The following is a 27,766-nucleotide window of genomic DNA, read 5'->3' as shown; positions in this document are numbered from 1 at the left end:
GGAACGAGAAGCTTGTTAAAAATGTTGCTGATCGACCGCGAGGGAACCGAGGCGACGCAAATTCCTGGGAAAAAGACGAGTCGAACGAAGCATCTTGCCGCGCCGGGATTAATCGAGAGGCCGGAGGAGAACAATCCGTTGGATGAATATCCTGATTGTTGAGCGGAGCCACAGCCGCGGAAAATGATATTCCCCGGGTAATGAGACGAGCCAACGAGTGATTTAAGTAAATCTTCGGTGTATCCTGAAGGAGGAGAGGTTCGATTATCCGTGAAGAATAGTTCCTTTGAATTTCGCGATGGATTTGATGCACGGCACGACGAATATAATTTGATAATTCTCTAGAAAGTTAGGAAATTAAGGAAATAAAATAATGACTCATCGAGGGAAATCAAGCGTTTAAAAGCGAACAGTGTAAAGAGGATGACTCATATGCCATACGATAAAATAATTCGATAATTCTCGATAAACGTTGAGAAGTTAGCGGAAGGGAATAAAGATCGAAAGATAAGATCGATAAAACGGCAAGTATTTTAAAGTTGACACGCTGCACTGATAAAATTTAATCGCGAAGAATTTCTTCCAATTTTGACCAATATCGACCTGCTACACGATACGACGAAATAATACGTACGATAGAAATTATTCACTATAGAAATAAGAAATTAGCCGAAGAGAGCGAAGATCGAAGAATAAAATCGATAAATCGTGGAGATACGCGCGAGCCGTTCTATCGGAAAAGGAAACTTCTACTCTAGAAAATTTCTATTCATCGACCGCTCGTGAAATTCCATGCAAGAAGTTCTCCATTGAATTTAGGTCGTATCTTTCTGAGGAATCGCGTTAAACAAGGCTGATTATTCGCTGGGACCAGCATTCTTCGAGGCTGCTTCCGCGGTCTCGTAATCGCTTGATGGAGCACATGCGCGAGCGCGTGCATACGTATGCGCAACGGATTCTCCGGACAGCCACGTACTCGCGCTCTATCGAAACGCAGCCCGAGGAATCGGGCGGCCGTGAACGAGGCAACGATCTCCGAGGCTGGTGAATCGAACCGAGGAATGCGAGGGAGCTGCTCGATTCGAGAGTGTCGCCTGCCGAGGAAAGAAACGGATGAAAAAAGAAATTATCTTTCGGCCGCGGTGGAACTCGATCGATCGACTGAAAAGCGTCTTTGTGGCCAGCTTTATGATCTTGCCTCGATTTATGATCTCGATCGTTGCTTCTCGCTCGGAAGTACTTGCTCGAGATAAGGCTTGAAACGTGCGAGTCGCGATGTTTATACGACGATTTATTATTCGTGCTTTGACGCTTTGAGTTCTGGATCGCGTTAAGTATCGTCCTTCTTTTACAGACATCTTACTTTATATTTCGCGATAGCAGAACTTCTTCGTGCAATTATACGGATTAACGACTTTCCTCGGTTCGAACTGTTTCAACTTTCCAGCATCTCTTTTACGAAATAGAGACACATTTTAGAAACGTAATATTTTTCCACGTTAATCTTGACTCGATGTCCAAAATTTGCCAAAGTTAGATCGGATTATGTTTGGATGAACAAGCTCTTAAAGGGAAATACCGCTAAAGCGATTACAGTTTCTCGTTAAGGTGTGACCCAATTAGCAGTTTAAACGCTTAGATCCGAGGTAAGAATTTGCGGTAAGCTCTTAAATATCAATTAGAAAGTGGATATTAAGCAGTCGGGAAAATGTTACGAGCAGCGCGCATAAACGCAAACGTTGGCCAGGTATGTAATTAGCGGTGCGTCCGGATGTCTTTAAGAAACGCTTTAGGTCGCAGGAATTTTAAGTACACCAAGTAATAAAGCGTACGTAAACGACGCATAATGAACGAACGATAGCGACTGGAATATTTTGAATGGATGTGGGCTTGGTTCGCCACGAAAATAATGAATAAGCGAACATGATTTTGGGAAATCCAGACACGTACACTTCGACCCAAAGACAACGTCGTTATAAATTAACCCGTTGCTCCCTAACGATATTTCTTTTTCAGTTTATTTCAAAGTGGTCACGTTAACAATGGAGTCATTAGCGACCAATTATCCCCGTACAGTGGTTACATGGATGGATATTCGGTTACTAAACGTTCATAATCTTACGAACATCTAACCTATGCATATAATTTGATACTCGTTATCGTTTATAAGGAGATTTTCTGTTCCCATGTATGTAGAAACGTTACTCTCGGTAAACACGTTTTATTTCTATCAAATGCTGGAAAGATTGGCGGAAAACGATGCACGTTACCCCAGTAAAATAGTTATCGAGCGTTAAAAATAGAGCATAAATTTAAAATACACGTGGAGAAGAAAGTATAATAGAATTTTTAATAAAGTTAGAGTTTCGAATTAAATTACAAGCGATAGGTAATTCTTGGAGAGAAGTCGGTACGCGTTTAGCCAAGTGGTTAATGGGTTAAAGCGTGGCGAACCGAGACGCGTAGCAGCCTCGTGATTCCGTGTGCCTAAATTTACGCACGGCAGATGTAATAAAGCGTGTGCACGCCGTTTTACGGTATCCTCTATCCGGGATTCCGAATAAGCAGCGACGCAACCGGCCGATTACGTCGCTTTGAACCGATGCCAGCCACCTTTCTGCGATTCTCCGAACGCACCAAGGTGCGACCGCGCCGTGGAGGAACGTTCCTGGGGCAACGTTTCTCGAATCGAGGAATTCGCCTCCCCGTCGTTCGATTCTCCGCATTTTTTCCCCCATGAACATTCGTATTATCCGAATACTTTAACGTCTATACTCTGATATACAACGTGTATCGCGTAATACGATTCTTCGACTCGTTTCAACGACCATCTCGATGTAACAAGAACGGAAATACGTCGGTATATCCCGAAGAAAGTAATTATCGAGAGATTTGGAATTCGAACGAACGCATCCGTCTTGGTTTCTTTCTTTTGTTCTGTTGTTGGATCGGAGCATCCTTTACGAGTGACGAACAAGATGCAGACGTAAACTTTTACGAAGTGAAATAACAAGCGAAAATGTCGATTACGCTGAAACGTTGGATGTATTTCAGGCACAAAGAGAATGTAACGCTAGAGGTTTATTTGCGTTAAAAAACTTAGCTAATTCAGCAGTAAGAAATACATAGAACTCTGGAGTACTAAAACAAACTGACAATACGCTTGATCTCTATTTAAATAAATGAAATTTAATACCACCAAACTACCAGACATTTTATTCTCCTATTTTAGCTCTAGCGTATTTTCAGAAGACTCTGTCGGTGGTTAACTTAGGCTACGTAACCCGGTTGTTTCATTCGTATATAAAAAAAAGAAAAAAAAACTCCACATTCGCAATCTAGAATCCTTTCTCGTTCGGCTTTCACTGGGTATCGTCGTTTCGAGTGTCTGAAATTATACCCTGGGACGAAGATTGCTTGTAAATCGAATAGAAATTGAGACAACTGGGTGTTCTAGTCTTCTTCCACGGGATAGAAAGCCGGACGAATGTATCCATAGCTCACCACCGTATCAATTCCAACGGAACTTGTTTCGCCATTTTTAATTTTCCTCGAACTTCTTATCGACCATCGTAGCGTTAAAACGTAGAAAAAATTTAATTAAATTTCCTGCTGAAAATAATTATCTTCAAAGTCATCGTACGTCCTCTCGTCGAAGATCGAGAAAGCGATGGATCGTGTACGATGCGTCAGAATGTACACTATCGTCCATAAGTATTTAGACGTCGAATAACTAGAGAAATGCGTATTTCTATTATTCGAAAACCCCAATATCGAAGAAACTTAGTGTTTATCAAAACTTGTTGTTAAGTTGATCGTTATCACGATGATCGAACATTAGCAGACAAACTGCAAGAGTGCGAAATAACACGTCCAAAGGAATCGGAAACATTCGTTCGAACGTATACCGCCCTAATTATTTGGCTACCTGACGTTACAGAAAATTGAAAATGTTTTCTAAAATATCTGTGATATGTGTAATACATAAGAGTGACTGTATTTTCAGTAAGTGCGCGAGTATTCAAAAGTCTCGAATACTTATGAACGGTAGTGTATCACGAGTATGTGGCGGAGCACGTCGTTGCTTTCGCGGCAGATCGAGCCTCGTTCAAGGCTACCAGCTTCTAACTTCGCGTGTTTACCGACGTCAAGTCAGGACCCAGGCATCTCCGCAAGTAGGCTCCATCGGGTGAAATTCGAGAGAGGAGATCACGAACGGGCGAACGGTTATTCTCGATGAATGATCGCAACTCGATGTGACTTATTGCCAGCAGATTCTCGCATTCGACGAACTAGCCAACATACAAACCGAGTAATCCTGTCGATTCATACGTTATCGACGACCATTAACGATTCGTCCTCGTCCAACGAGAATTAATGACGCTCCTAGACCGCCACGTATCTTTTTTAGTTTCATTTATTCTTCGCTTATTTCCTTTGGTTTACTCCAACGAAACGTCGCTCCGCTAACGTCGTCGTTCGTCGTGTACATCGACGCTCGTAAGCAACTGGACAGTTTGGTAGATTCGTGGCGATAGCGTAGATTTCAACGAATCTCCAAAGCAACGACGAGTTAACGACTAGAAATAATCATACGCTTATTAGCTGCGACCGGAGTTAGCGATTTATACGTTTAGATTTCGTTAAAGAAGATTAGGAATATGCGTTTCAGACAATTTGCTCGAAGCTTCGGTAGAAGATGGAAGAAAGTTTCATCGGGCAAAATCGGATAAGAACCGAAGAACGTTTCTTTTTATCGGTATTAATAGTTGGAAGGATTAATCGCGTAGCGTGAAAGTACGACGTTGCCGAGGGACAATTAGTAACGCTTTTCGAACCAACGGATTTCCATAAACGTCAACTCGCACAATTTTTCGTGATTTGTTGGCAGGTCGCGTCACGTTTCCGGTCGGTCGCTTCGATGGATTCTGCGGAATGCTCGCGTGACTCACGAGGAATACTAGTTGGGCTTCTGGTAGTCGGATTTCGGGCTCAGCAGACTACACGGTGTCTCGAAATCGAAGGTTACGCGCTTCTTCGATTCGTTCTGGGTCAATCTGTTCCACGAGAAATAGTTAATAAAATATCGAACGCGTATTCAATTGGCTTCGAGCTTAAAATTAAGTAATTAGTATCATTGGAGGAAAAACTTTGCACATTTATATATTTCCACGTTATTCATACACTCTGACTTTCACGCACGAAGGAAAGCAATTCTTAGCGCCCGTGGAAAGATTTAAAGGACGATCGAACGGCGCTAATCTCAGGAAATCGACGTCCGATGATTTACCTACACGCGGACAACGCACAAATTGTCGTACGTTTTAAATTAGCTACTATTCCGCGGTTGGTCGAGAAGAAAAAAGGCTGCAAAGTGTCTTCCCTTATGAATAATGCAGCATCCATGAATCTCCGGTCGGCTAATAGGTGATCCCGGCCAAGAGCCGCCTTTCTACTCTCCGAGAAGCTGGTGTCGTGACGAGAAACCGTATCTTCCTGCGATTTTATCTGGACGGTGGATCTTTCCACGCGAACAGACGCTTTCGATCTATGCGGGCATGCAAAACGACCGGCATCCCGTCGCTCGCTGCCTACGAATCTACCGAAGAGGATCGTTCCGAGCTTAACTAACGTTCGAAATAACCTTAGATTTCAGTAACCGGCCGCCTCCCGCGGTTCTTACGTCGTTTTTCAACCGAGCAAAGGCAAAGAAAACAGACAACCTTCGCGTGGGTGTACTTTTAATTCCCTTTGAGTCTTTCTGGAAATACGGAATTTCTTAATTTCCCGATATAGAATCTACAGGGTCGAAACGTCGGTGAAGTCGAAGCGTACGATCGAATGGATGCGAGTAAATTAACTTTCGGGTAAATAAATTCTTTCTATCGTTGAAAAGTATTTTTAAGCGTCGTACGAGGCAGTTAAAATCAATTGTTTACAAGATCCAACCGGTTCCAATTATTTTGCGTGAAATTACAATCTTAGAACGTGTCGGTTCAAATCCATCGGAACGTGTACGTCGCAGTTTTTGAAATTTTACGAGCATAGCTCGAGCTACGAGAACATCGAGCGACGACAGAAATTGGACCTGTTCCTGTTTTGGAACGATCCAAGCTTAGAATAGATCGTCACGGAACAGCTTTTGGTTGCCTGCCACTGGCGAACAAGCGATTACGTTTTCCTCTTTCTCCGCTATTCTCGTTGGAACGCGATCCTTCGCGAGTTTACACCGTCGTTCGTTAATCCTGCTCGTCCGTAGCCTGCAGCGGCTTCACGGACGTTTCAATGCTACGACGACTATGATCGGTTTTCTTAAGTTTCATCGTTGATCGACGATTTTCGTCGACAACTAACGACAGAGCTTTAGCTTTAACGACAGAGAAGACTAAATTATAACGTTAAGATTCTCGCAGAATTGGATCACGACGAATTTCAAACGTATGTTGCAACACGATGAGAACGTGTTCTCACAATGTTTGGCCAACACCAAGATCCTACACACACAACCGCCAGACTAACTGTAATTAATTGATTAAATTCGTTTTCCTAGATTGCACGGCTCTGTTGTTCTATTCTATTCATTTTCGAGCGATAAAATCTCGGACAACCGTTGACGAAACGAGGGCTCCGAGCTGCGACGACCACCCGGTGCATGCAGTTTCGGGATTTCGTGGTTGACTCAGCGCGAAACACTTCCTTCTGACGAGAACCACTCGACCCGCCGAAATATATACGAGCTGAGTCACCCCGTGCCGTGAGCACAGGTACCCTCTCCTTTAAGCTGGTCGAACAAATATATCGACTAACATTCGGTGGCATTATGCACCCAAGGAAAATAGACCGACCGTCAGCCGGAAGAGACCACAAGGAACGCGTTACTTTAAAACGAAAGGTCTTTTTCCTCTTAGGCATTCTTGTTCTCGTTGTTCATCTTTTCGTTTCCAAAGCGACCCCGGTTTAAAATGTGGTCGTCGAAACGGAGAACGAGTTCAGCGGTTTTAGATAGTTTAAGGTATCCAGTTGGTATCTGGGCAACTCGGAAGCCATACGGAACCTATAATGTGATTAGGGGAACTCCGATATCTTCGTTTCGCCACCTACCAATATTGGATTCGTTCGTAGTCGAGTAAGACTGGTCCTACGTTTCTGCAAGCTCTTTGCAGCTACGTCCAAGTCTGTTCTTCTTCTTACGTTGATATCACGAGTGTGCGATTCGTTGGATTACTACGAAAAGTCAGAATTAAGTTTGGAATAGTCGGATAATTCTGACGACGAGCGAAGTATTAGGCAATACATTCCCATCTAAAAATAATCGAACTCTTTTACTGAAAAAGTTAAAATTTACAGATTTATGGTTTTGCCTCTTACCTTCCTTCCTTCATCCACGAAATATCCCTAACATTACTCGCGCCACAAAATTCGTTCATTCTACGCGTTGTTCTAATTTCAAGCTAATTTGAATCCTACGAAATAGATCGTATAGCGTGGAAAGACGTCGGCGAAAGTTTTCCAGAATATTCGCTTTGCAATAAAAATCCATACGTCGAATATCATAAGACGAATAAACGACGAGGGTCGTTAACGATGGCCAATGTTCTAAACTCGATCGATTCGTTTATCGATAGTTGCAAACGATTAAATAACACGATCGCTTCGTCATCGCGAGAATGCAACTACACAGACACGTGTAGCTTAAGAACAGGAAGTCAGAATTGTCAGTGTCGTCCCGTCAATTGACAGCTCTCTGCGCAACATTGGCGCCATGCGCAACTTGTCTCGCCTATTTTATCGAACAACCGTACGTTTGCCAAACGACTTAACGATTTAAAGCACGTTTCTCTTTCCTTTAAACATTCGACGCTATTTCTCTTCCACGAACTTGCGAATCTTTCGTCGTGGAAAATCGACGATAAGAAATGCGAAGATTATCGAGATCGAAACGAGAGTTCCTCTCTTCGGACGTTCTTTCGTTGTGAAAAATCGACGTTGGGAATTCGAAAGGAATTTCGAAGAGAAGATAATCGAGATTGAAACGAGCCACAGAAGGATACGAGGCACATGGCGCGCCTCTGCCCGCAGCATGTGCTTCAATAAGCTTTTGAAAAAAGATCAAGCCGCCCTCGAACAGCTGTCTGATCCACAGCGCACACTATATACGACACAGCGTACAGTATATAGTATGTATAGCAAGTAGGAAAACCTCCGAAACTTGGATCCATATAAATTCATATAAATTCGTGTTTCCAGAGAACGATATTTCTACCGATTCGTGCAACGACTCGTGGAACGGTAGATCTAATGGCAGACGGAGACAAGGCAAGGCACTTGGCTCGGTGACCACTTAAACCACAAATTCCTTCTAGCTTTCGTTTTCGTCCACGCGCAAGACGCAAAACCATATTTCTGCTACTAGCAAGGAAACCTGCTTCAACCAGGAATATGGACTTTTATAAATTGTCGGTTTGTTTGGTCTCCTTGCTTCGTGCTTTGCTTCCTCGATTCCACGAACGCGCCGATTAATTCTAATCTTAATCAACACGCCATCGTTACCCTCTTTACTTAATACTCCGCTTTTGTCTCAACACGTACCTCATACGATGCTATTAGCGGAAGAAAAGCGTTGGAAGAATCTCGACAAAGTTGACATTTCGAACAGTTTCGTCGAAAAATTCGACCGATTAGTATCGTTAGTTATCTCTTGGGTGTATCTGTCAAACTCTCGGCTTAAATCAGTCCTTGATCGGTATACGAAATCGTAAGCTAAAACGATCGATCGTGAAACGAGATCTTCGTTCGATCGTTTCTAATCCTTGCTCAGCCGTCGATGTAGGCCAGTAGGCTCCTCTCGAGGATTTTCTTAAAAATCCAGCTTCTCTGTTGTACGCCAGGCTTTTTATCAGCGACGATCGGAGCCGCGTTTAGTCGGATGCAAGCGTGTCACGAGCAGCGTACAGCTTTGACGTGATAATTTGCATAAATCTTTGATATCCATCCATGAGATCGACCGGGGAACTGGAGGAAGAATACCGTGTCAACCAGTCACTTTCTCCGCTTGCAGCATCCATCTCTGCGTATGGGTTCGCTATTCTTCTGTCGTTGCTTCCAGCCGATCGATGATTACAATAGCGAGCGATCGTGAACGATTAAAAGGATAACGTTAACGTGTACCGAGGTACGAACGTTCGTGTCGATGCATCGATAGCTGAGACATAGATTTATCTTGTTCCTCGAACCGAGGATAATTTTAAGAAATCGACGAGCATCTACGAATGATTTCACTTCCATAACAGTTGCGGAGTAGTGTTCGTTTAACGATCGAAAACGTTGCGAAAGCAGCTTCGAATTATGACACTGTAAGACGGAAATATCGCACTCGGATAAAAGTAATTACAATTCTGTGAGAAACTGTCTCTTACATGTTATTATAACACGCGTATATCTCAAATTTATGAAAAAAAAAAGATACCCGAATACAAACGCGAAGAAGAAGCTTAAAGAACAGCAGGATTAAATAGAAAGAAATTTCGCGAGTTATCTTATAACGAATTATATGATAAAAGGACATTGCTAGCGAAGGAAAATTAGAGGAAACACTGTTCTATCGTATCTTTGAATTCGTGTTAACAGAGAATCGCGTATAACAGCAGGTTATAGAGAATTCCTCGGAAAGAATTGAGAAAGATACGAACCGAGTGGACGAGAGTAACGCTTGCGGAATAATTGCAGGGCGAGTCGCGGTACTCTTCCAGTCGTTTCGTCGGCAGTAATTTAAATGGTCTCGCGCGTGCATGTGGGCGTTACATTAACGCTTCCGTGGCAAATTACACGAAAGAAAAAAGAAAAGAAAATAAGAAAGATAGAAAGAAGACACGAGCTAAGAGGAAACAATAAGAGCGGAGTAATTTATTAAGAATCAACATCGTGCCGTCCTTCCTTCGTGGAAAATTCCAATTTATCCCTCGAAGAATATCACCGTTGGTTTTTACCTTTCCCTTTTCTTTCGAATGGCCGATCGTTTATAAGAATAATAAAAATCCTTCTTGTCGAGTAATTGGATACACGGATCGCGTGAATCGAGGCAGATCTTGTCGGTAACGTTGTTGCTCCACCTTCTACATATGTCTGACCTTTTCCGCGAATGTACCGTTCCGAACACAAGAAGAAAAGGCGATTCCACAACCAACTGGCAGACTTTCCTTCCTCGAGTCGCGATTACGTTCCCATCGATGTATTAACTCTTAAGTAGCACCGTTTGCCTCAGCTTTCCAGCATATATAATACTTGAAGAGATAAGTCGCGATCCTGGGCCACGCCCATTCGCTATCCTCTTACTTCCTTACTTCGAATAGGATCATTAACGATAGTATTTTTCACGAAATATTTCCCATCTGGTGCAATTACTCCGAGTTTCGCTCGTTCGGTAATCTCGAAAGGGCCAATCTTCGAAAACGTTGTTTCCTCTTTAGCAATGGTAAAACTGTCAGGTAAAGCCAATAGAACGGATTAATTCGTAGTTTTTACAGACGATATTTTTTTAACAAATAAAATTACTCTACTCGAGTTTTAACAAGCTATCGGTATATAAATATTTTATCGAACAGGCTATCATTCACTGGAACGTTTACTCTTTCTCTGATACCGATAATACTATCAGAGTATCGAAACGATCGTAATTTCTCATTGAAATTCTATAGATCTCGTAGAATATAAATTTTCATAGAAATTTCATAGATCTTTTAACGGTGTAGTTTTACCGGTTTAAGTGGCTTCTCTGTAAAGTACATACATAGATAAGGGTGTGTTTCTCCCTTGCATTATACAGGGCGTGGCAGCGCTCGTGGTGTAACTCAATAGAGCAGGTTATTCTATACGTGAAAATAAGTCGGGTATGTAGAAGGAATTTTATTTTTTTAAATAAAGAATCGTTTTAAAAAATTAATTCTTTCAAGGACGAGGGCTTCGGTTTTGCAAGAACAAATCTACCAGAGTCGGAAGTAGATAATTACGCGGTGTTGCTCGAAAAGTAAGAGAAATAATGTACACACGCGTTAGTCATTGATCGAAAACTACCTCTGAAACGTTTTTTGCCTCGATATTTCTCAGGAGATTAAACGTCAAACTTTTGTTGGACATTTTTGATTGATTTTCGCAAGTAGAACAACTTTCTGTCAATCATCCATTCGTAGAAAGTGAATTAAATTCACGTGTACTTGGCAAGTTTTTAAACCGAGTTCTCTCGAAAACGAAGCTTCGTTTTTAAAATCAAAGTTTTCGAAGTATCGTTGATGGTTCTAACATTAACATTATCAGTAAGCAATCTTTCAACGACTCGTGGTCGATACCCGATGGATCGAAGTTTTCCATGGAAACGCAATTATAGCTCTCGCGATCAGATCTGGCTCGTAGTATAAGCGTTTCGGTCACAAATGGTTTGTCGTTTCACTCGTCACATTTTCCTCCAAACATTCCATTCTTATCGACGGTCGAAATCTATGGGCCATGGTCGTTAACATAATGCGACGCATATACGTGGCTGTCTCACATTTTTTCCTCCCTGAAAGGTTTCAACGCGTGTTCATCACGGCGAGGTATCTAGCGCGGATACGACGATAACGTAAAGCGCAGATAACGCTCAATTATTTCGTGGTTGATTCCTCGAGGTCGTTTCGTAATTTCCGTGAATTACACGATCCTCGAACTTTGCTCTGGAAAATGGTAATTATTGCTGCAGTGATCGTATATTCGTTAATGATCGTTCGGGAAAGCCAGGTTTAACGCGCAAGTTGCTACCAACGCATATATAATCGATTACTTAATTAATTAGTTACGTACGTGTGTAGCTTAGTTACACTAGACTTTCGACGATAATGTAATTACCGATGAAATTGTTCGGTTTTTGCCCTCGCGCGTTTGAAAAAGTAAAAGTCTGCTTTTGTGTGTTCGTTAGAAATCCTTTTTAAATATGCAATTACGTTCTACAGATCACGGAATCGAGAATAAAGGAGCGCTAAGAAGCTTGGATCGCGGAACGGCTGATCTCACGAAGGAAAGTGTATCGTGGTAGCCTTTTACTGTTACCTAGGAGCACCATGTCCCTTCTTCCCGTTCGTTCGTTCGTTCGTTCGACTCGCTATCGACGCGTTACTTTCACGGACGTAAGCGGTCGAGCAATTCGCATCGATGCCAATAGCCCAGGCATTGTTGTCGAAGCTTTTTATCGGGCTGATTTCAGTGCTGGCTCCGCGTCGTTCTATTTTAGCGTCGATGATTCACAACCTCCGTTCGTCACGACACGCTGCATTTTTATTTCCATTTCTCGCCGCAACGTAAGACGACCTGGCTCGGGGCCGCGGTTTCGATGATTCGCGCGAAAGTGATTCAATATTCGCGAAACGTCATCGTACAGAGTTATTTCACCCGCAGAGATCTTCTCTTCTTCTTCTTCTTCTTCTTCTTCTTAGTTTCTGCTTAGATTTCCTCGCTCGAACGCAAGACGTAATAGCATCGCGTTAATTGGTTGGGAGTTTTGTCTTTTTAATCGACCGTTGCTATCGCCATCAGCTCCTTTGCAGTTGGTTTTCCGGTGCGTCGTTTTCAAATTTTAGAAAATCAACGAAATTTATTTGCACCTCGCGAATCGTAAAATTTCGTACTCAACGAAGAATAAAATCTCGTAAAAATATAAATACGCGCTCTTCTGACCAACTTGCTACCGTAATAGAATTCTTCTCTATATTCTTCTCTGGAAGAACGCCGGTTTCGTATAAATCCTCCTACACACGCCAGGAACAAGTGGCAATCTTCTGGGCTAGATTCCTGGGAAAGATCACCGCGATTGCCCGGATCGTTTCCTTGTAATCTGCAGCGTTGCGTTTCTTCCACATCCTCGTGTCTGTCTGTTTACAATTAACATCGAACAGTCTAATGCAAGATAATGGTCCGATCGGATGAAAGTCTGGTTCGCAGAAACCCGAGGATGCCTTATTATACTTTCATGATTCCGCTGGGAACCGACGAGTCCGAGTTGCACGCTCGCGCGTTGCCTAGCTTCCTCGAGACACGCATAAGCCTACGTGCATCCATAATTCGTCGGCGAAAATTAACGCGGTTGTCGTTTATTTATCGCAATTTAAGCACGCAAGCCAGACGAATCTGCGATTCGCTCTCTGGCGAAATTAAACTAATATCAATAGCGAAATGTACGAGACACGAGTCGACAAATTGCCGGTACTATTATAGATTTTCTCGTATAACTGTGAGAAATTTTACTCGAAAGGCGCGATTATTAGAGAATACCATGAAATATCTGAGAAAGATAACTTTCTAATTAATTAATTCGTAGGATCCCCTCGAACAACCATCTATCGACTAATAAATCTACTTATTTAAGTTAGCGTGTTAAGAAGAAGGTTTGAAAAATCCAACAACGTTGTTTTTCACCCTCTCTCACCCTGTTTTTATGCGAGTCGACGTCGACCACGAACAAAGGCAGCACTGTCTTTCTCTCGGTCTCTTTGACATTTCAATTCTTTCGGAGAAACGAGTCTCGTGGAAAATGAAAGTCGAAAACGAACGAGTCGATTTGGGCTCCCTCTCGCTTTTCACCAGGTATAATCGCCCACGCAAGGCTCTCCTTCGTGAAAATTCCCCTTTGCAAGACGACGCGAGACGACTTCCGCGATTAGGATGTTTATCCGAATGACTCTCCACGCTCTTACGTTCGCTGAAAGCTAACAGAAGAGTACTTCACAGAGACGATAGGACGATCGCCTGTTTCTACTTACACGCGTTGCAAATTACGTTGTTGCAGCTTAGTTCATCGACCGATGAAGGAACTTTCGAATTATTATGATTGAAACTCTGACTAAACGTTCCTCTGTGATCGAGGTAAGTCGACTTGAAGAGTAATTATCATTGTGATTGCGAGGAGACGAGAATCTATTCGATGATGATCGATAATTACATCAACGCGATACAATCGTTATAGCACTCGAGAGCAAGCGTTTCAAATTCTTGCTCCTTTAATCGCAGAACTTTATTATTTCGTTTTTCGATAAAGTTATCGACTAGGACAGCGTGTCCTAACGTCAACCGCGTCAACGGACCACCAATTTTAAGAACACGCTTTTACGTTGAAAAGTGCCAGAAGGAAGATCGGTTCTCGACTACGGAGCGACCATCCGCATCGATCGAGATTCTCGCCTTATCTTAATCGCGGAACATCGTCATTTTATACTTGCAGCTTTCGATCGAATCTAACCGCACCTGTCCAAACCTAAGCAAACTTAATCCAACGGCGAAAGAATACACCGGTAGCCCTAAAACTGCCACACAGCCTCTTAAAGCACGTTCCAACCCATCCGATATCGACAAGAAAAATCAGTTGCCTGCTGCAATAGCTGACTCGACCGAGAGGGCCTCGACCGTGTTCGATAGGTTCGAGTGCGCTCCAGGTGATCGTCCGCGACGCGAAAGTGGCTAGATCGGCCGGGGACGTTCTCTCGACGGGTTCCCTCGATCGCTTTGGAGAACTCGGCGTTCCAGCCGCGAGCGTTCAATAATTCATATTCAATCTATCGATAGCAGCTGCCCCCGCGGTGAATCCGATAATTCAGCCTCTATCTAGTCCCTGGTGTACTTTCATCTGTCGCGAGCATCCTACGGAAAATTTGCGACCAAACCAGCCAGAGAAAAGAAAGGGAAGGGAAGAGAGAGAGAGAGAGAGAGAGAGAGAGGGACAGAGGCGGCGATCGTGGTTCGGGTCTTGGGTCTTGGACGAGTCACGAGCGCGTTATAACGTGGCGAAGGACACGGAGAGAGCAAGAGAAACGGAAGGATCGCGAATGCATCGGGCCAGGACTCGACCGGCTACACCCTTGTCTGCCACCTACCAGTCGAGGAGCTACGTTTTCAGCACGCGCAGTATCCAATAGGAGCCATAAATTCAACGATCCTGTTTCGGACGTGTACGAAAATATTTCACGAGCACGCCGCTACGCTATTGATCAAAATTCTGGAATCGGTACGTGTATTACCAAGTTTACGGAGTTTGAAGAAAAACGTTGGCTTGGAATTCCGTTACCTCGGAAAAGTTGCATCTCTTCGACGAGCGAGCGCAGGATAAATTAGCGTAGGAATGAAAAAGAAACTCGATCGAGAAGCGTCGAAGAGAGCGGATGTTTCTAAATTTGACGGGTTGCATCTTCCGTTCGGTTCTTCGAGGAACAAAGTTGGTCGACTGTTAGAATTTACAAATATCGTAAAATAATTTACCTTGACACCTCGCTTATTCAATTTTTCCCTGACATCGATACGGAAAATTATTCGATCGGTAGACAGACACTTTGTCAAAGCGAAGAATTTGATCGGTGTCTTTCAACAAAGTATTTCTACTTCTGGTTTAGCATACAGTAACTCTAGATAGCGATACGATATTCAATCGTTCGCGAAACACATTTGCAATGCTAACGCGTGGTAATCGTCACTCGGTAAGAACAATGAACGCAGTTGGCGAAAATTCGTCACCGTCAATCCTCCTTAATAATAGGGTTGTCGATAAAATAAAATAGAAAGAATAGGAAGAAACTCGTTGATGGTTAATCTTTTCGCTAATGGGTTCGTAAAGACGAAAGAAAGCCAATGGGCCAGGCGGAAATCGAATTTTTTTCACGATGCTTTTACACGACACGTTGCTTTCTCCGACGATCGGCTCGTTAAGTCGCAACAGAAGCCATTTGACAGCAACTGGGACAATAGTTCGAGGTGACTCCCGGCTTCGAAGCAGGAAAAGTGTCCGACTCGAGTGAAATCGATGCGGGTGCAGTCGTTAGAACCGCCATGGATCACCGTGTCGCGTTATTCTGCCTACCGAGAGGATATCGCGGGATTAGAGGCGGCGTTTCGCAACGAAAAAGCGACACGCGGAATGCGTGTTTGCATGGGCAAACGGTGTTTGCAGGCTGTAACGTTGAAATATTCATCGGCCGGCTACGTGTGACTAATACCGTATGAAAGCATGGCCGTTCGAGGTCGACGATTCGTGCTTCTCGATTTCCAGGCTCGCGTTCGAGCCAAACGATAAGCGCGGACACGTATTATACCTGAACGAGTGGTCGAGTTAAACGAAACGTATCGGATCGAGCAAATGCATCCGAGCGATATTTGTTATCGCCGTACGTGAACAAACAAGCCTTCGAGTACGTGATCGAATGGGTCTTTCCACGAAAATATCGGGAAGCGCGAAGGAAATTTCGAGTTTCGTGGTCGAGCATCAGTTTTCAAGCGGCAAAGTATCGCCTCAACGTCTACGTATAGGAGAAAAAATTGCAATTTGTTAGGTACAGTAGCGTCGATCACTGAATCAGGACGATGAAAACCTTCCATTCGACTACGGGATTAGATACTTACTTTTGCAGCAGACCGAACGTCTCTAAAACGTCAATTGTCGTAACTTAATTCTCTGCGCCGAAGAGACGCACGTGGACTAGAAGCAGCATTTATATTATTCGGTATGATTTTACAGGAAAAACGCTATGAACTTTTCGAACAACCGAATAGAATTTTATCTTTACGATGCACAAATACGGAGAACGTCTATCCGTTAGGAGAAAGTTTTCCCAAAAGGGACGATTTCCTGCGAAATCCGAAATTTTATCCCTTCGGATCCACCGTGTCTTCTCTTTCTATTTAAACGCTCGTTCAAAGCAAACACTCTTGCTTTTACAGCACTGGTAAACAGAGACGCGTGCGAGAAGACGGAACAACCATGGTTTCTAACCGTGTAAATAAACGGTGGTCTGTTTATAAATAGAGATATCTTAATCACGTCGCTTCTCGTACGGAAGCTACGATATTACAAACGAGTGGACAATGAAGCTGCGAACCGAACAAGGAACATGGTGGTTTTTTGGTCGGTCGATACCGGAATTCGACGTTTCGAGGTACACCGCGATTCGTGATCGTACTCTTAAAACCCCTGGCCGCGTTTCGACGCCCCTGAACACTGTCGGGACCAGCCTCGAACCGACAGTTCCAGCAGCGTTCAAGGTTGCCAGAGTTTCGCGTGAAATTACGCTGCAGCGTGCCGGAGAAACTCGTTCCTCCGCTTGCGCGCTTTTCGTCCCGGCCACGCCACAAACTCGAAGAATCGACGAGTTCTTCTCGAACTGTACAAACAAACGTTCTTCGACCCCCGGCAACGTTACGTGCACCAAAACGCACACCCAAACGCGTTCCTTTTCCAGCCAAATGTTCGGGGTTCGGAGAATAACGAGAACCTCCCCATCCACCCATCCTTCTACGTACACGATGCTCTTTTTTTTTTCCTTTCTTCGACTTTTGGTTTGGACTTTCGGTAGCCACGACACATCACACACGCGTTAGTCGATTTGCGAGAATCCGCGAGTACGCATTCGCTGGAATTTCGTTCGATTTTAAGGGCTGAGAGATTGCGATCGTGCGTACACGTTGGGAAGGGAAGGGCGAGCGGCCGGCGCGAGAGAACGGGAGGAGGAAATCAATGCCACCGTCTGCCGCGGGAGAAGAGAAACTCGTCGCGTATCGGTGAGTTTTCGCCGGTGTCTGTTGCGCGTGACACAAGACACAGGTCAAGCAGAAAGATACACGCGACACGCGTTTTACTCGTATGGTCGATCGTACGACAGAGATTATGGACGCGCGCAGCAGGAGAACCGATAAAGACGAGCTGATCGAACCGGAACGAGAGAACAGGGGCAAAGAGAAGAGGGCAGAGCGGAGGCTCCGCGAGCTGTAATACTCACTCGACCGCTAGCGTAGCGTATTCGCCACTGTCTTCGGTTCTTTCTAGGGGATTCTTGCCCGGTCTTATCGGCAGAAACTTCTTCGACTCCTTCCTGAGGCAACTCCTGCTTTCCTTTCACGCCGCTTCGATCGTTGGCCGGTCTCTCTCTCTCTCTGGTACGTAGCTCCACCGATGAATTTGCTTCGAACGCGGCACAAATCGAAACACGGCGGGGGTGGGGGGTTGCGAATAGAAAATACGAAACACCGGTCTGCGAAGAAGGGAAGCGAACAGGCGGACCAATATACTCCTCGTACGACACTCTGCGCGACACTGCCTCGATAGACGAGACTCCTGTTAGGTAGGCAGGGGGTGATGGAGGGGACACATTGAATGTACGTACCGAATAAGGGAGGCAACCACCGCTCCGTTCTCGCGGGTGTCTCGAGCCTGACTGACGCACCAGCCAAGCCTGCCGGCCGACCGAATCCCCTACTATTCTCTCCTTCTCTTTCTCCATACACCACCACTCGTCCCTTCTTTCTTTATCGCTCTCTTTACTCCTCGTTTCTCGCCACGTCCCACCAAAGCCTCGCTTCGTTCCTCCTTCGATCACTCGGTGCTTCTCGTCGCGTTGCCTGGCCTCTCTATATCTCCCTCTCTTCTCTTTCTTTGCTCCGTTTCCACGTTTCTCCTTCTCGCCTGCCTTCGTCTTCTCCGTTCTCGCTGCGCGACACTCTGCCGTTCGTTTTCGTTCTTCTTCGATTTTCACTCTCTCCCCTTTTCGCCGTCTCTCCATTTTTCTAGCCTCTCTTTCTAATTTTATCTGCTCGCCGTCTCTCTCTCTCTCTCTCTCTATCGTCGATGCCCTCCCTCTCCGTGTAACCTCCGTCTCGAGTAGCTTTATCTCTTTTATGCGAAAGGTTCGGGTTAGGTTCGCGTTTCTCAGTCGATAGCTGGCTCTCTGCTCCTCCAACGCCCACCACGCACCTATACACAGGGTGGCATCGCCGAGACGGCGCTCTGCCCTTCGCCAGGACCTTCCACCGCGAGAATCGTAGGATCGCGAGAGTCGTGCCTTTCGATTTGTCGCGGCCAGCTATACCTGCAACCTTCCATCCAAAATACGCTCCCTTCGTCCTCCTTCCAACTTTTTTCTTCCTCACCTTTGTTCTCCGTAGTGCGCTCCGTCTCTCTCTCTCTATGTAACCATCTCGACGCGACCGAAATTGCGGATAATTCTTCGGGTGTGCCGATCGATCGTGGTCGCGTTTCCAGACGCAGAACACGCCAACCGTATTATTTTTCCAGGCCAAACCTTCCTCTTCGTTGCATCATCTAACGTACTCGACCTTGTCTTCCGCTATATTTTCGCGATAACCGACCATTGCATAACGACATACCGATTCTATCGATTCGTATTCCCTTCGCGTTATTCTCTCTGCATCCAGTCTAGCGACGCGACGTCAATTTTTCGAAACGATCGCAGAAGAAACAACGAAGTACTTGTTGAATGGAATACGCGTTCTTACGCCGATGAAGTCATCATAGGCTCCAACGAATACATAGGCTCGAACGAAAGCCGCTCGTACGAGTCTTTTACGATTATGTTGCGCGGATTGTACGAAACACAGCGAAACCTTTCGTTACCGTTGTTACGAGACGCTTCTAAAAGTAAAAGTTTTCTACGACGAGCGATCAAATTATTTCCCGAGACTCTGTACGTCGATGGTTGCTACGAATAAGAACGAACAGCGTTATCTGTCGTTAACGTGGCTGATTGATCGTGCCTGCCAGATATTAAAACGAGAGGCTATTCGATAATGATAAGGATACGACGCATCGTTGCCTGATATCGCGATTCGGCACCGCTCCTCTTGGCGGAGAAAGGAAACGCGGAAGAGCAGGCGCGAAAAACTGTCTACGTCTCGCGGCGTGACTCTTTATTACTCTCGTAAGAAGCTGACTGACCAGGATAAACTTTGAAATTCATCGGGCTTTCTCTAATTTTATCTCTGTTACTCCGCTATGATGATACTTGACAGCGTTACGCTAACCACGCCGTTGCTAGTTACTTCTTGCAAGGCGGTATTTAACCGCGTGTGTTTTATTTGCCGAAGATCGTAAGTTAAATCTGCGAGTTTGCTACTTATACGACTAATTACTGATTCGTTTTGCTCCAGCTGCTACACGTTCCTATATGTTGGCTTTTACTTTTATGCGCTCGGCTTGTTATTCCCTTTTCTACAGCTATCGAATGACATTAAAAGCATAAATTGTAGCGTCGAAGGAAGTTGAAAAAGGGACGAAACGTTGGTTTTCTCGCATATACTCTTTATTCCATAGTATTGGATAATTATAGGACAAACGATGGCTACGGGTGAGATCTGCATGCAATTTTGCTAGAAACGAGTTTCTCGTCGAACGATTCGCTTTCGTTTAGCTTGCAGTGGTGATCGATAGCATCGGATTCCTAGAATCATTAACCTACTTCAAGTATGTCGGACCGTTCGTTTTAACACTTGCCAAGATATCATCGTTAATCAGACTATCATCCTCCGATCGTTCTTTCACCCTCAAAAAAAAAAAAAAAAAAAAAAGAAAAGAAAGCCTCGTCGTGCTTCGAATATACTCCGTCTCTGATCTCTATTTCAATTATATATGATAACTTATTGCTTTCAACGACGGTAACTAGTACCCTCTGGAAATCTCTCGAGCATCTAAATACACGGCATCGGACTATAGAAACAATCGAATTCTCGATAAAACAATACAAAGAACAGAACATGTTAGCATCTGAGGATTATGTGGTTCCACCGTGCAAGTTGAGATTCTCTGGTTGAACGTTAGCCAGCGAGTGCCTGATGCACCCACTGCTCCTCGGTCACGTGTATCGTTTTTCTAGCTGCTGATCGGCTTCACCTTCTCCTCCGTAGTGTCCTCCACCTCCAAGTTGTCCGCATTTACCACCTTGATCCGGTCCACGGGCTTCGGTCGCATCAGAATGAACGGCAGCTCCGCGGAGAGCTCTCCGCTCAGTGCACCTAAATACAGCTTCACCTTGACAGCGTAAGAAACTACAATGCCAAAGGAATCACGGACATCGGGTGAAACGAGCAAAGTGCTCGATGCGAGTTCGCTTTCTTCCTTCTTCAACCCTCCGTCCAAAGCGATGCCTCTACGATGCTTGTTGTTCTCCAATTCTGGCTTCAGATATAGAACTTTGGTTAAATTGGAGCCAGGGCTAATGGGACAGCCGTCCTGCGTCTCTATCGCGTCAATCACCGTTCTGAACTGGCCATTTTGGAAAATCACCACGTCGATACCCTGCTGTACCAGCGCTTTGATCTTCTTCACCACCTTGTTGCTGTTGTTCCTCACGCATACGTTCACCGCTATTCTCTCTCCGTGATGGTACAGCTGTTTGTCCAGGGTCACCTCGAGTTCTAGATCGCCAGGGCTGAGTAAGAAATCCTTTCGTACGACGGTGCAAGGCTGTCGACCTTGTTTCGTCGGTGCGTACTGAATCTTCCTGATGCCCATAGTTATCGTGCTTCTCTTATGAGTAATATCGGTCTCCGTGTCCCCAGAGTAAATCTTGACGTAGTACGTCACTCCGCAAGGTTCACCTGTTTCATCTTCTCCTGATTGCAGAATCACGCTAGACGGAGCCGTCTGGGGGAACTTGAAGGTAAACGGAATCGCGTTTGGTCCTAGTTTTCGGAGCAGTCGGTCCTGTAGCCTGGTCAGGCTATCCTCCGTTTTCTTGGTCGTTGGGAACACCTGTTTCGAGACCAGGTACAGATCCTTTTGGAAGTTCAAGCCCATCACCTCGTCCTCTTCTCGACCGTAGCGAAAGCTGCACACCAGCTGTCCCCATATTTTCCTACCGGTGTCCACGTAGTTTTGGTCCAGAAGAATTACACCGTCTACTGGCTCGATTCCGGATAGATAGTCGATGTAGTCTCGTTTGCCCAGGTACAACGAAATTTTGCCGTTTGGCGAGCATTTCTTGAACACCTTGAAGTTCACCACCATGTCTGCGTGAGCGCAACTAAGTATCCTTCGATCTTATCACCACCGGTTGTCGACTGATTTGAGAGGGTAGTGGTCGACGGTCTTATATAGAAACGCGGTACCAGTGACGTCAAGATTTTTCAGGGCTTCCGAATCCGCTCAGCGTCGCGGATAAACCGTGCCTTTTTGCACGCGTCGATCCTAACCGTTTCGCGATATTTTTCCCCCAGTTCTATGCCAGAGGGGATAGGGGTGTGTTGTTTCTTCGACGTAGGAACACGCCATGCTTCTGACACGCTGATCTTCGCGGGCTTCGTTTTGTCGTTACGTATAATCTGCCTATTGTGTCTTGCTGCTTTAAACCCTTCTTTACGTACGAGGATCAGAAATAAATGTTGTGGTATAAGCCATTTACGAGAAAAGACGATGGATGGATGGACACGATGATACGAATTATTAGATTCTTTTATCGCTTCGTATTTCTCATATTTCTTGTATTTGTGCTACTCACTTTAACTTCCAGATTCTTTATTTTCGTAAAAGAGATGCGAGAATTTATTTCATGATTTGAATATCCTATTCTGTGCTTTTATCGTGCGGAAAATATTTATTTAATAATTGTAGTCGTATAATCGTGCCAGTTGATTTAGTATTTATCAATGCATAATTTTCATTTTTAATGCTAATACGTTATCATCGGAGCACAAAATATATTAATTATATCTTGATCCACTTTTTTTTTTTTAGCTGATAATGCAGAACAAAGTTGATAAGGTAGAAAGCTGTTTCTAACTCGACGTGACGCCCCTGCATATATCGTATACTCAGTGGTTGTACGTTAGGCGAGATTTCGATCTGATACACTCTGGTTCCTTCTAGAAATTTTAGAACAGAGCGACAAGTTTTGAGAGACGCGAGTGACACTATTCGAATTTAAAAATGTCAGAAAGTACGAATACCAAGCTTGATACGGTAAGTGATACCTCGTTTTGGCATAGTTATTTTATTATGAGTTTTCTTTTATCCTATTTTATACTAAAGGGACTTTGTAACGATGCTATTCGCAAACAACACATAGAATAAGTTAGCAATGTTGTCTATCGTAGAATCAACTTAACGATAAATTCATTAGGTACAAATGTGATGTTGGAATTTTAATGTGACGTATTCGTCAAACTTTTAATTATAGGTCAACCCTATGCCTGTGGCCTTACCATCTGATTCATCCAAGAAACCAGTCAAGTCAACCGCCGTTGTAAAATACTCGGTCGTCCAAACACCAGCAACTTATGCTCAATTACAATGCAACACAGACTTAAATTTGCCACCGAGCAACTGGCTCAGCAGTTCTGCAGAAAGTTACGGCCTGCAGAGTGTATGGTCTCAGACCTCTGGATTTTCTAGTTTTCGTATGGCACACATGTTCCCTGATTGCGTAGGGGAAGTTGATGTTGTGTCGGACGCAGAGAATATAAAGAAACTGTTGAAATTGCCTTACAATCACGGAGTCATATCGATGGTGGTACACAGAATAGAGAATACTTTGTTGCTAGATGACTTTGATATTCACAAGTACTTACTTAGACAAGCGGAAAACGATTGGGAATGGTTAAAGAAGTTTTTTTACGAGCATATTTTCCAGAATCTGGGAGATAAAGAAAAACGTCTGTTTCATAAGACGAACAGTAGAAATACTTTGCAACAAAGGAACCTAGTATCCAAATTTTTGTATCGCTCGATAGTAGTAGCAGACAGCAAAGAGCAACATACTAAGCCGCAGTTACCTGTGAAAACATTGAAGCCGTGCTTGCCAGAACCTTCTCAGGAAGAAAAAGTCCCAGATCCGAATTATAATCATAATTTTGCGAGAAATATCGTCTGGACCTTTGAGAACATACAGATGCTAATTGGTACTGATATGCCGATATTTGGAGGACAAACTCACCCATGTATAAGCCTCAGATTAAGAGATATGACTAAACCTATTAACGTGTTAACTGGTATAGATTATTGGCTGGACAATTTGATGTGTAATGTACCAGAAGTGGTAATGTGTTATCATTTGGACGGTATTGTACAAAAGTATGAATTAATTAAAACAGAAGATCTTCCTAATTTAGATCACTCTAAGTTCAGTCCCAAAGTTATCCGAGATGTAGCGCAGAATATTTTAAGTTTCTTAAAGAACAATTCGACCAAGGCTGGGCATACTTATTGGTTGTTCAAAGGCAAAGACGACGATGTTGTAAAGTTGTATGACTTAACTTCTTTGTGCAATGATGTATCGGATGAAAAGGGTCAGAATCCGTTTACTGTACCTGTTGCTATGTTACTATATAGAGTGGCCCGTAACATGAAATACTCTTCTGATTATCGTAGGCAGCAGGGTACTATTAGAATGCTATTAAGAAATTGCATACAATTATTGACTAAAGAAAAGTACCCACAGATTGTAACATCCGCACATTTTATGCTATCTGATTTGTATATACCATCTGATACCGATCCTGCTAGTCCAGCATTGTCGGATCAGAGTGACGAAGAGGATACGCAAAGTGAATCCAGTATAAACAACGAGAACGAGAAGGATTTAACGGACGAAATCGAAGAAGCTGCAATTAAATCTTTAACGTTAGCTAACAGTAAGTCAAGAATATATTTTAAGTACTTCGATATCTTTAATATATAAATAAGTGAATTAAATAATATATATATATATATATTCTTTTAGTTAAGGAGCACGCAGAATGCGAAGAACCTAAATATAAACCGCCACCAATTTCGGGCACCATCGAAGAAAGATGTTTAGCCGCTCTAGATCACGTTTATCACGGACTCGAATGTCTACAGTATTTTCCGATCGAAGATAATTCTGAAGATGAACGGAAGAAAGAGGAGGAAGAAGAAAAGAAGAAAAGAGTATACGAAGAGAATCATTTAAATATGGCTAAACCTTTCCAGGCAATTCCTATGCCTTATATTTCCTTGAAAGAAGATAAGAAAGAAGTTGAGGTCGGAGTGAGTTCAGTAAACAATAGTCCTATACATAAAAAGAAATCCAAGCAAAAGAAGGTGAAGAAACTTGAAAAAATTATTTCAAAAATGGACTCTCACGAGAACGAACCAAAGGCACTGTTATGTAAGCTTAAAAATGAAACCTTACCTACATGGCAGGCACCTCAAAAAAGTGATAATATAAGTTGGAACGTTCATTTAAAGACATTATTATACGAAAAGGCTTCGTTGATTTTTGCCGTGCTCGCTGAAAATGAGTATGCCAATAGAAATTACGGAGCGTCGTTAAGATATATGTTAGCAGTCCTACGTTGTCAGAAGATGTTGGAAATATTTTGTGATATACGGAACGATAAATCAATAAGCTATTTATTGGGACGTGCTGGAGACTGTTGTTTTATGGCTGTACAAGACTGGTGTAATGTCGAGAAACACAGGAGAGATTACGAGATGAAGAATGAAATTGAAGAAAGCATTGTCGAGGAGATATATCGAATGGAAGATATAGACATGAGTATGTTCATTGCTACAAAATATACAAAAGACTATGTTGTTATAGTTCTGTATTTAAAATACGTTGATTTACAGATATTGAATTATTGCCACAACATTTAGAAAGTTTAGAGTCTACCTTAGTAGCATCTTATAAATGCTATGAGAAAGCATTGTCGTTAGAACTGATGGATATGGATAGAAACAATCTTTTAAGGCGATTAGGAAACATTCATAACGAGTTAGGTGTACTTTACATGAATCAAGCTGGAAGTAAGTATTTTTTGCATGTTATTGTATTTGTAGAAAGTACTTGCTTGGATGTTAAACCATGATACACCTTTACAGCACGGTACCAACAAGAGAATTTAGCGGAAGAAACGTCAACCTCTTCGGAAGAGGTAAGAACACTGCTTACACGGTCGCTAACTCATTTAGAAGCAGGCGTGAAAGCGTTCGAAACTGTCCATGACGAAGCAAATTTAGCACTTTTACATTCAAATACCGGAAGACTTATGCGACTTTGCGCACATATGCACGTTAAACAGAACACTCAAGAACGTCACTTTTACAATAAAGCGCTTGCAAGCTATCAGAAAGCTTTGCAAGTTTTAGGTTCGAAGAAGTCAAACCCCGTAATTTGGGATACTATTACATGGGATCTGTCCACTACTTTGTTCACTATGGCTACATTATTACAGGATTATCCTACAACTGGATGCAAAGTATGTTCATTTATATTATTAATAGAAACATTTTGTTACATAAATTTGATCGTAATTTTAGACTGAAGAAGAATTAGAAAGGGAAGTCGTCGATATCCTACAGAAAGCTCTGAAGCATTGTGATATTGAAACTGCCGGGCCAAGGCAACCAGTATATCAATTTCGCGCTGCGATAATTCAACATCGACTCGCATCGTTGTATCATCGTGTGTATAGAGAATATGAACCGGATGCGGACAATATTAAAAGAAAAACAAGCTTGCAGCTTTGCAAGTTGTATTACGATAAAGCTGCGAAGCTTTTATTAGCTTTGGAGCAAACTACGGAGTTTTTGACGGTGCAGATGGAAAGAGTTGCTTTAGCTGAACATCAAGCGCGTTGTACGCATTTATATTCAATTTAATTTAATAGATAGTGTTTTAATTTCTCTTCTTATTAATTAACATCATATTTCAGGTGCCACAACCTTTAACAATAAATTAAAAGCATATCAGAATGGTCTTCAGTTAATTCTACAATGTAGACCGATTATCGATATATTATGCGATAAAAACAATTCTCAGAAACAGAATGCTATTAGCAATAAGGTAGGGAAAGAAAGTATCGAGGAAGGAAAATCGAACGATGAACAGAAATTGATAGAGGATGAAGAAAGTCTAGTGGTATTGTTGGAACAACGATTACAATTTATCTTGCGATCTTTGACGAAATTATTCGTTACTAAGAATAGTAACAGTAGCAAAAAAGAGTACGTTTGCTTAGATACATATTGCTCTGATATATTTTTCATATTGACATAAAATTTACCTTATTTATCTATACGTTTCAGGTCAGAAACACTTACCAATTTGTACAAACAGTGTTACAGTAAAACATTACGGCCGGTCACGATGTCTGGTTTCAAGTTAATACAGCATATTGTACAACTTTTACGGGAGTTGGAAAAGATGTTACCACCTATAGAAACTTGAACGGTTAATTGTATATATTGTTTGTGTGCCAGTTTAAAAATAATTCATATAGTTTCAACCGACGAACACGAGTCCTTGCCCGAGATCGATGGAATTTGGTCGACGTTGAATTATCGATTCTCTTGGCCCTCTAAAAGGTCCTTCGTAATTTGGTCACTAACGCTGGTCGTTATTTCATTTGCGAGATAAAGCCTTAACGAGGGTAACGTTCTTTAACTCATGTATGAGATAGAGACTTTTTTTTATTCTAGTGTGTACATAGTGAGATGGAAGCTTTTATTTATATATGATTTATAAGCGAGAAATAAAAAGCTTATACGAATCATATTTCCGATTTGTTCAGTGAACCTCCGTACACACTATAATGATTACAAAAAATAGTCGCACCATTATTTCTCAATAAAGAGTATTTTTATGCACATTTGATTTTTTGTAATTTGACACATCGATCGAATCAGTTTTATAAATTTTCATGAACTGAAAATGCTATTAAATGATACGAAGTTTAATATACTCAAACCTAATTATTTAGTACGTAAACGTAACCTATAATGACGCGCTAATACCTTTTATAGCCGCTATAAAATATATTCTCATTCCCAATTTAAATTTGAAATACGCTTCTTGTTCAATAAATCGCTCACAGATGGCGCATAACTTCGCTTTAGCACGTCCATAGATCGAACGACGTGACGTTTCAAACAATCACATGCTTGTCTATTAATTTTGAGGAAGCCGCAGAGACATTTAACCCTGTTGTTTCTTCGAGAATCGAACGGTGTTCA

The 27,766-nt window shown here is 42.9% G+C and overlaps 3 protein-coding genes across 5 annotated transcripts in view; 1 reads left to right on the top strand and 2 right to left on the bottom strand.

The window, feature by feature from the left end:
* Positions 1 to 18,364, bottom strand: part of LOC139991000 (uncharacterized) — a 72,818-nt gene extending 54,454 nt beyond the window's left edge. The window contains exons 1-2 of one of the 2 annotated variants that reach the window (XM_072010723.1): positions 18,165 to 18,364; positions 17,781 to 18,094 (exon numbers count right to left, since the gene is read on the bottom strand). The gene's annotated coding sequence lies outside the window, so the exon portion shown is untranslated. The remainder of the gene's footprint in view (positions 1 to 17,780; positions 18,095 to 18,164) is intronic. The other variant, XM_072010736.1, reaches the window with a different exon arrangement.
* LOC139991004 (erythroid differentiation-related factor 1) overlaps positions 1 to 27,308 on the top strand; it is an 88,533-nt gene extending 61,225 nt beyond the window's left edge. Inside the window, exons 1-8 of one of the 2 annotated variants that reach the window (XM_072010746.1) lie at positions 22,600 to 22,750; positions 22,968 to 24,420; positions 24,510 to 25,307; positions 25,382 to 25,558; positions 25,634 to 26,010; positions 26,072 to 26,390; positions 26,467 to 26,758; positions 26,840 to 27,308. In XM_072010746.1, coding sequence (XP_071866847.1) covers positions 22,718 to 22,750; positions 22,968 to 24,420; positions 24,510 to 25,307; positions 25,382 to 25,558; positions 25,634 to 26,010; positions 26,072 to 26,390; positions 26,467 to 26,758; positions 26,840 to 26,981 — 3,591 coding nt within the window. In that variant the 5' untranslated portion in view covers positions 22,600 to 22,717 and the 3' untranslated portion in view covers positions 26,982 to 27,308. Of the gene's footprint in view, positions 1 to 22,599; positions 22,751 to 22,967; positions 24,421 to 24,509; positions 25,308 to 25,381; positions 25,559 to 25,633; positions 26,011 to 26,071; positions 26,391 to 26,466; positions 26,759 to 26,839 lie in introns of those variants that run through there. The other variant, XM_072010745.1, reaches the window with a different exon arrangement.
* Arr1 (arrestin 1) lies at positions 20,173 to 21,863 on the bottom strand. Its single transcript, XM_072010787.1, has one exon. It carries the CDS (start codon positions 21,797 to 21,799, stop codon positions 20,663 to 20,665), a length of 1,137 nt encoding a protein of 378 aa, XP_071866888.1. The 5' UTR covers positions 21,800 to 21,863; the 3' UTR covers positions 20,173 to 20,662.
* Positions 27,309 to 27,766: the final 458 nt, after the last annotated feature.

This window comes from Bombus fervidus, chromosome 9 (assembly GCF_041682495.2).
Source record: "Bombus fervidus isolate BK054 chromosome 9, iyBomFerv1, whole genome shotgun sequence".
Classification (NCBI taxonomy): Eukaryota; Metazoa; Arthropoda; class Insecta; order Hymenoptera; family Apidae; genus Bombus; species Bombus fervidus.
The sequence above is the reverse complement of the archived record's forward strand: the minus strand, read 5'-3'. Positions and strand labels throughout refer to the sequence as shown.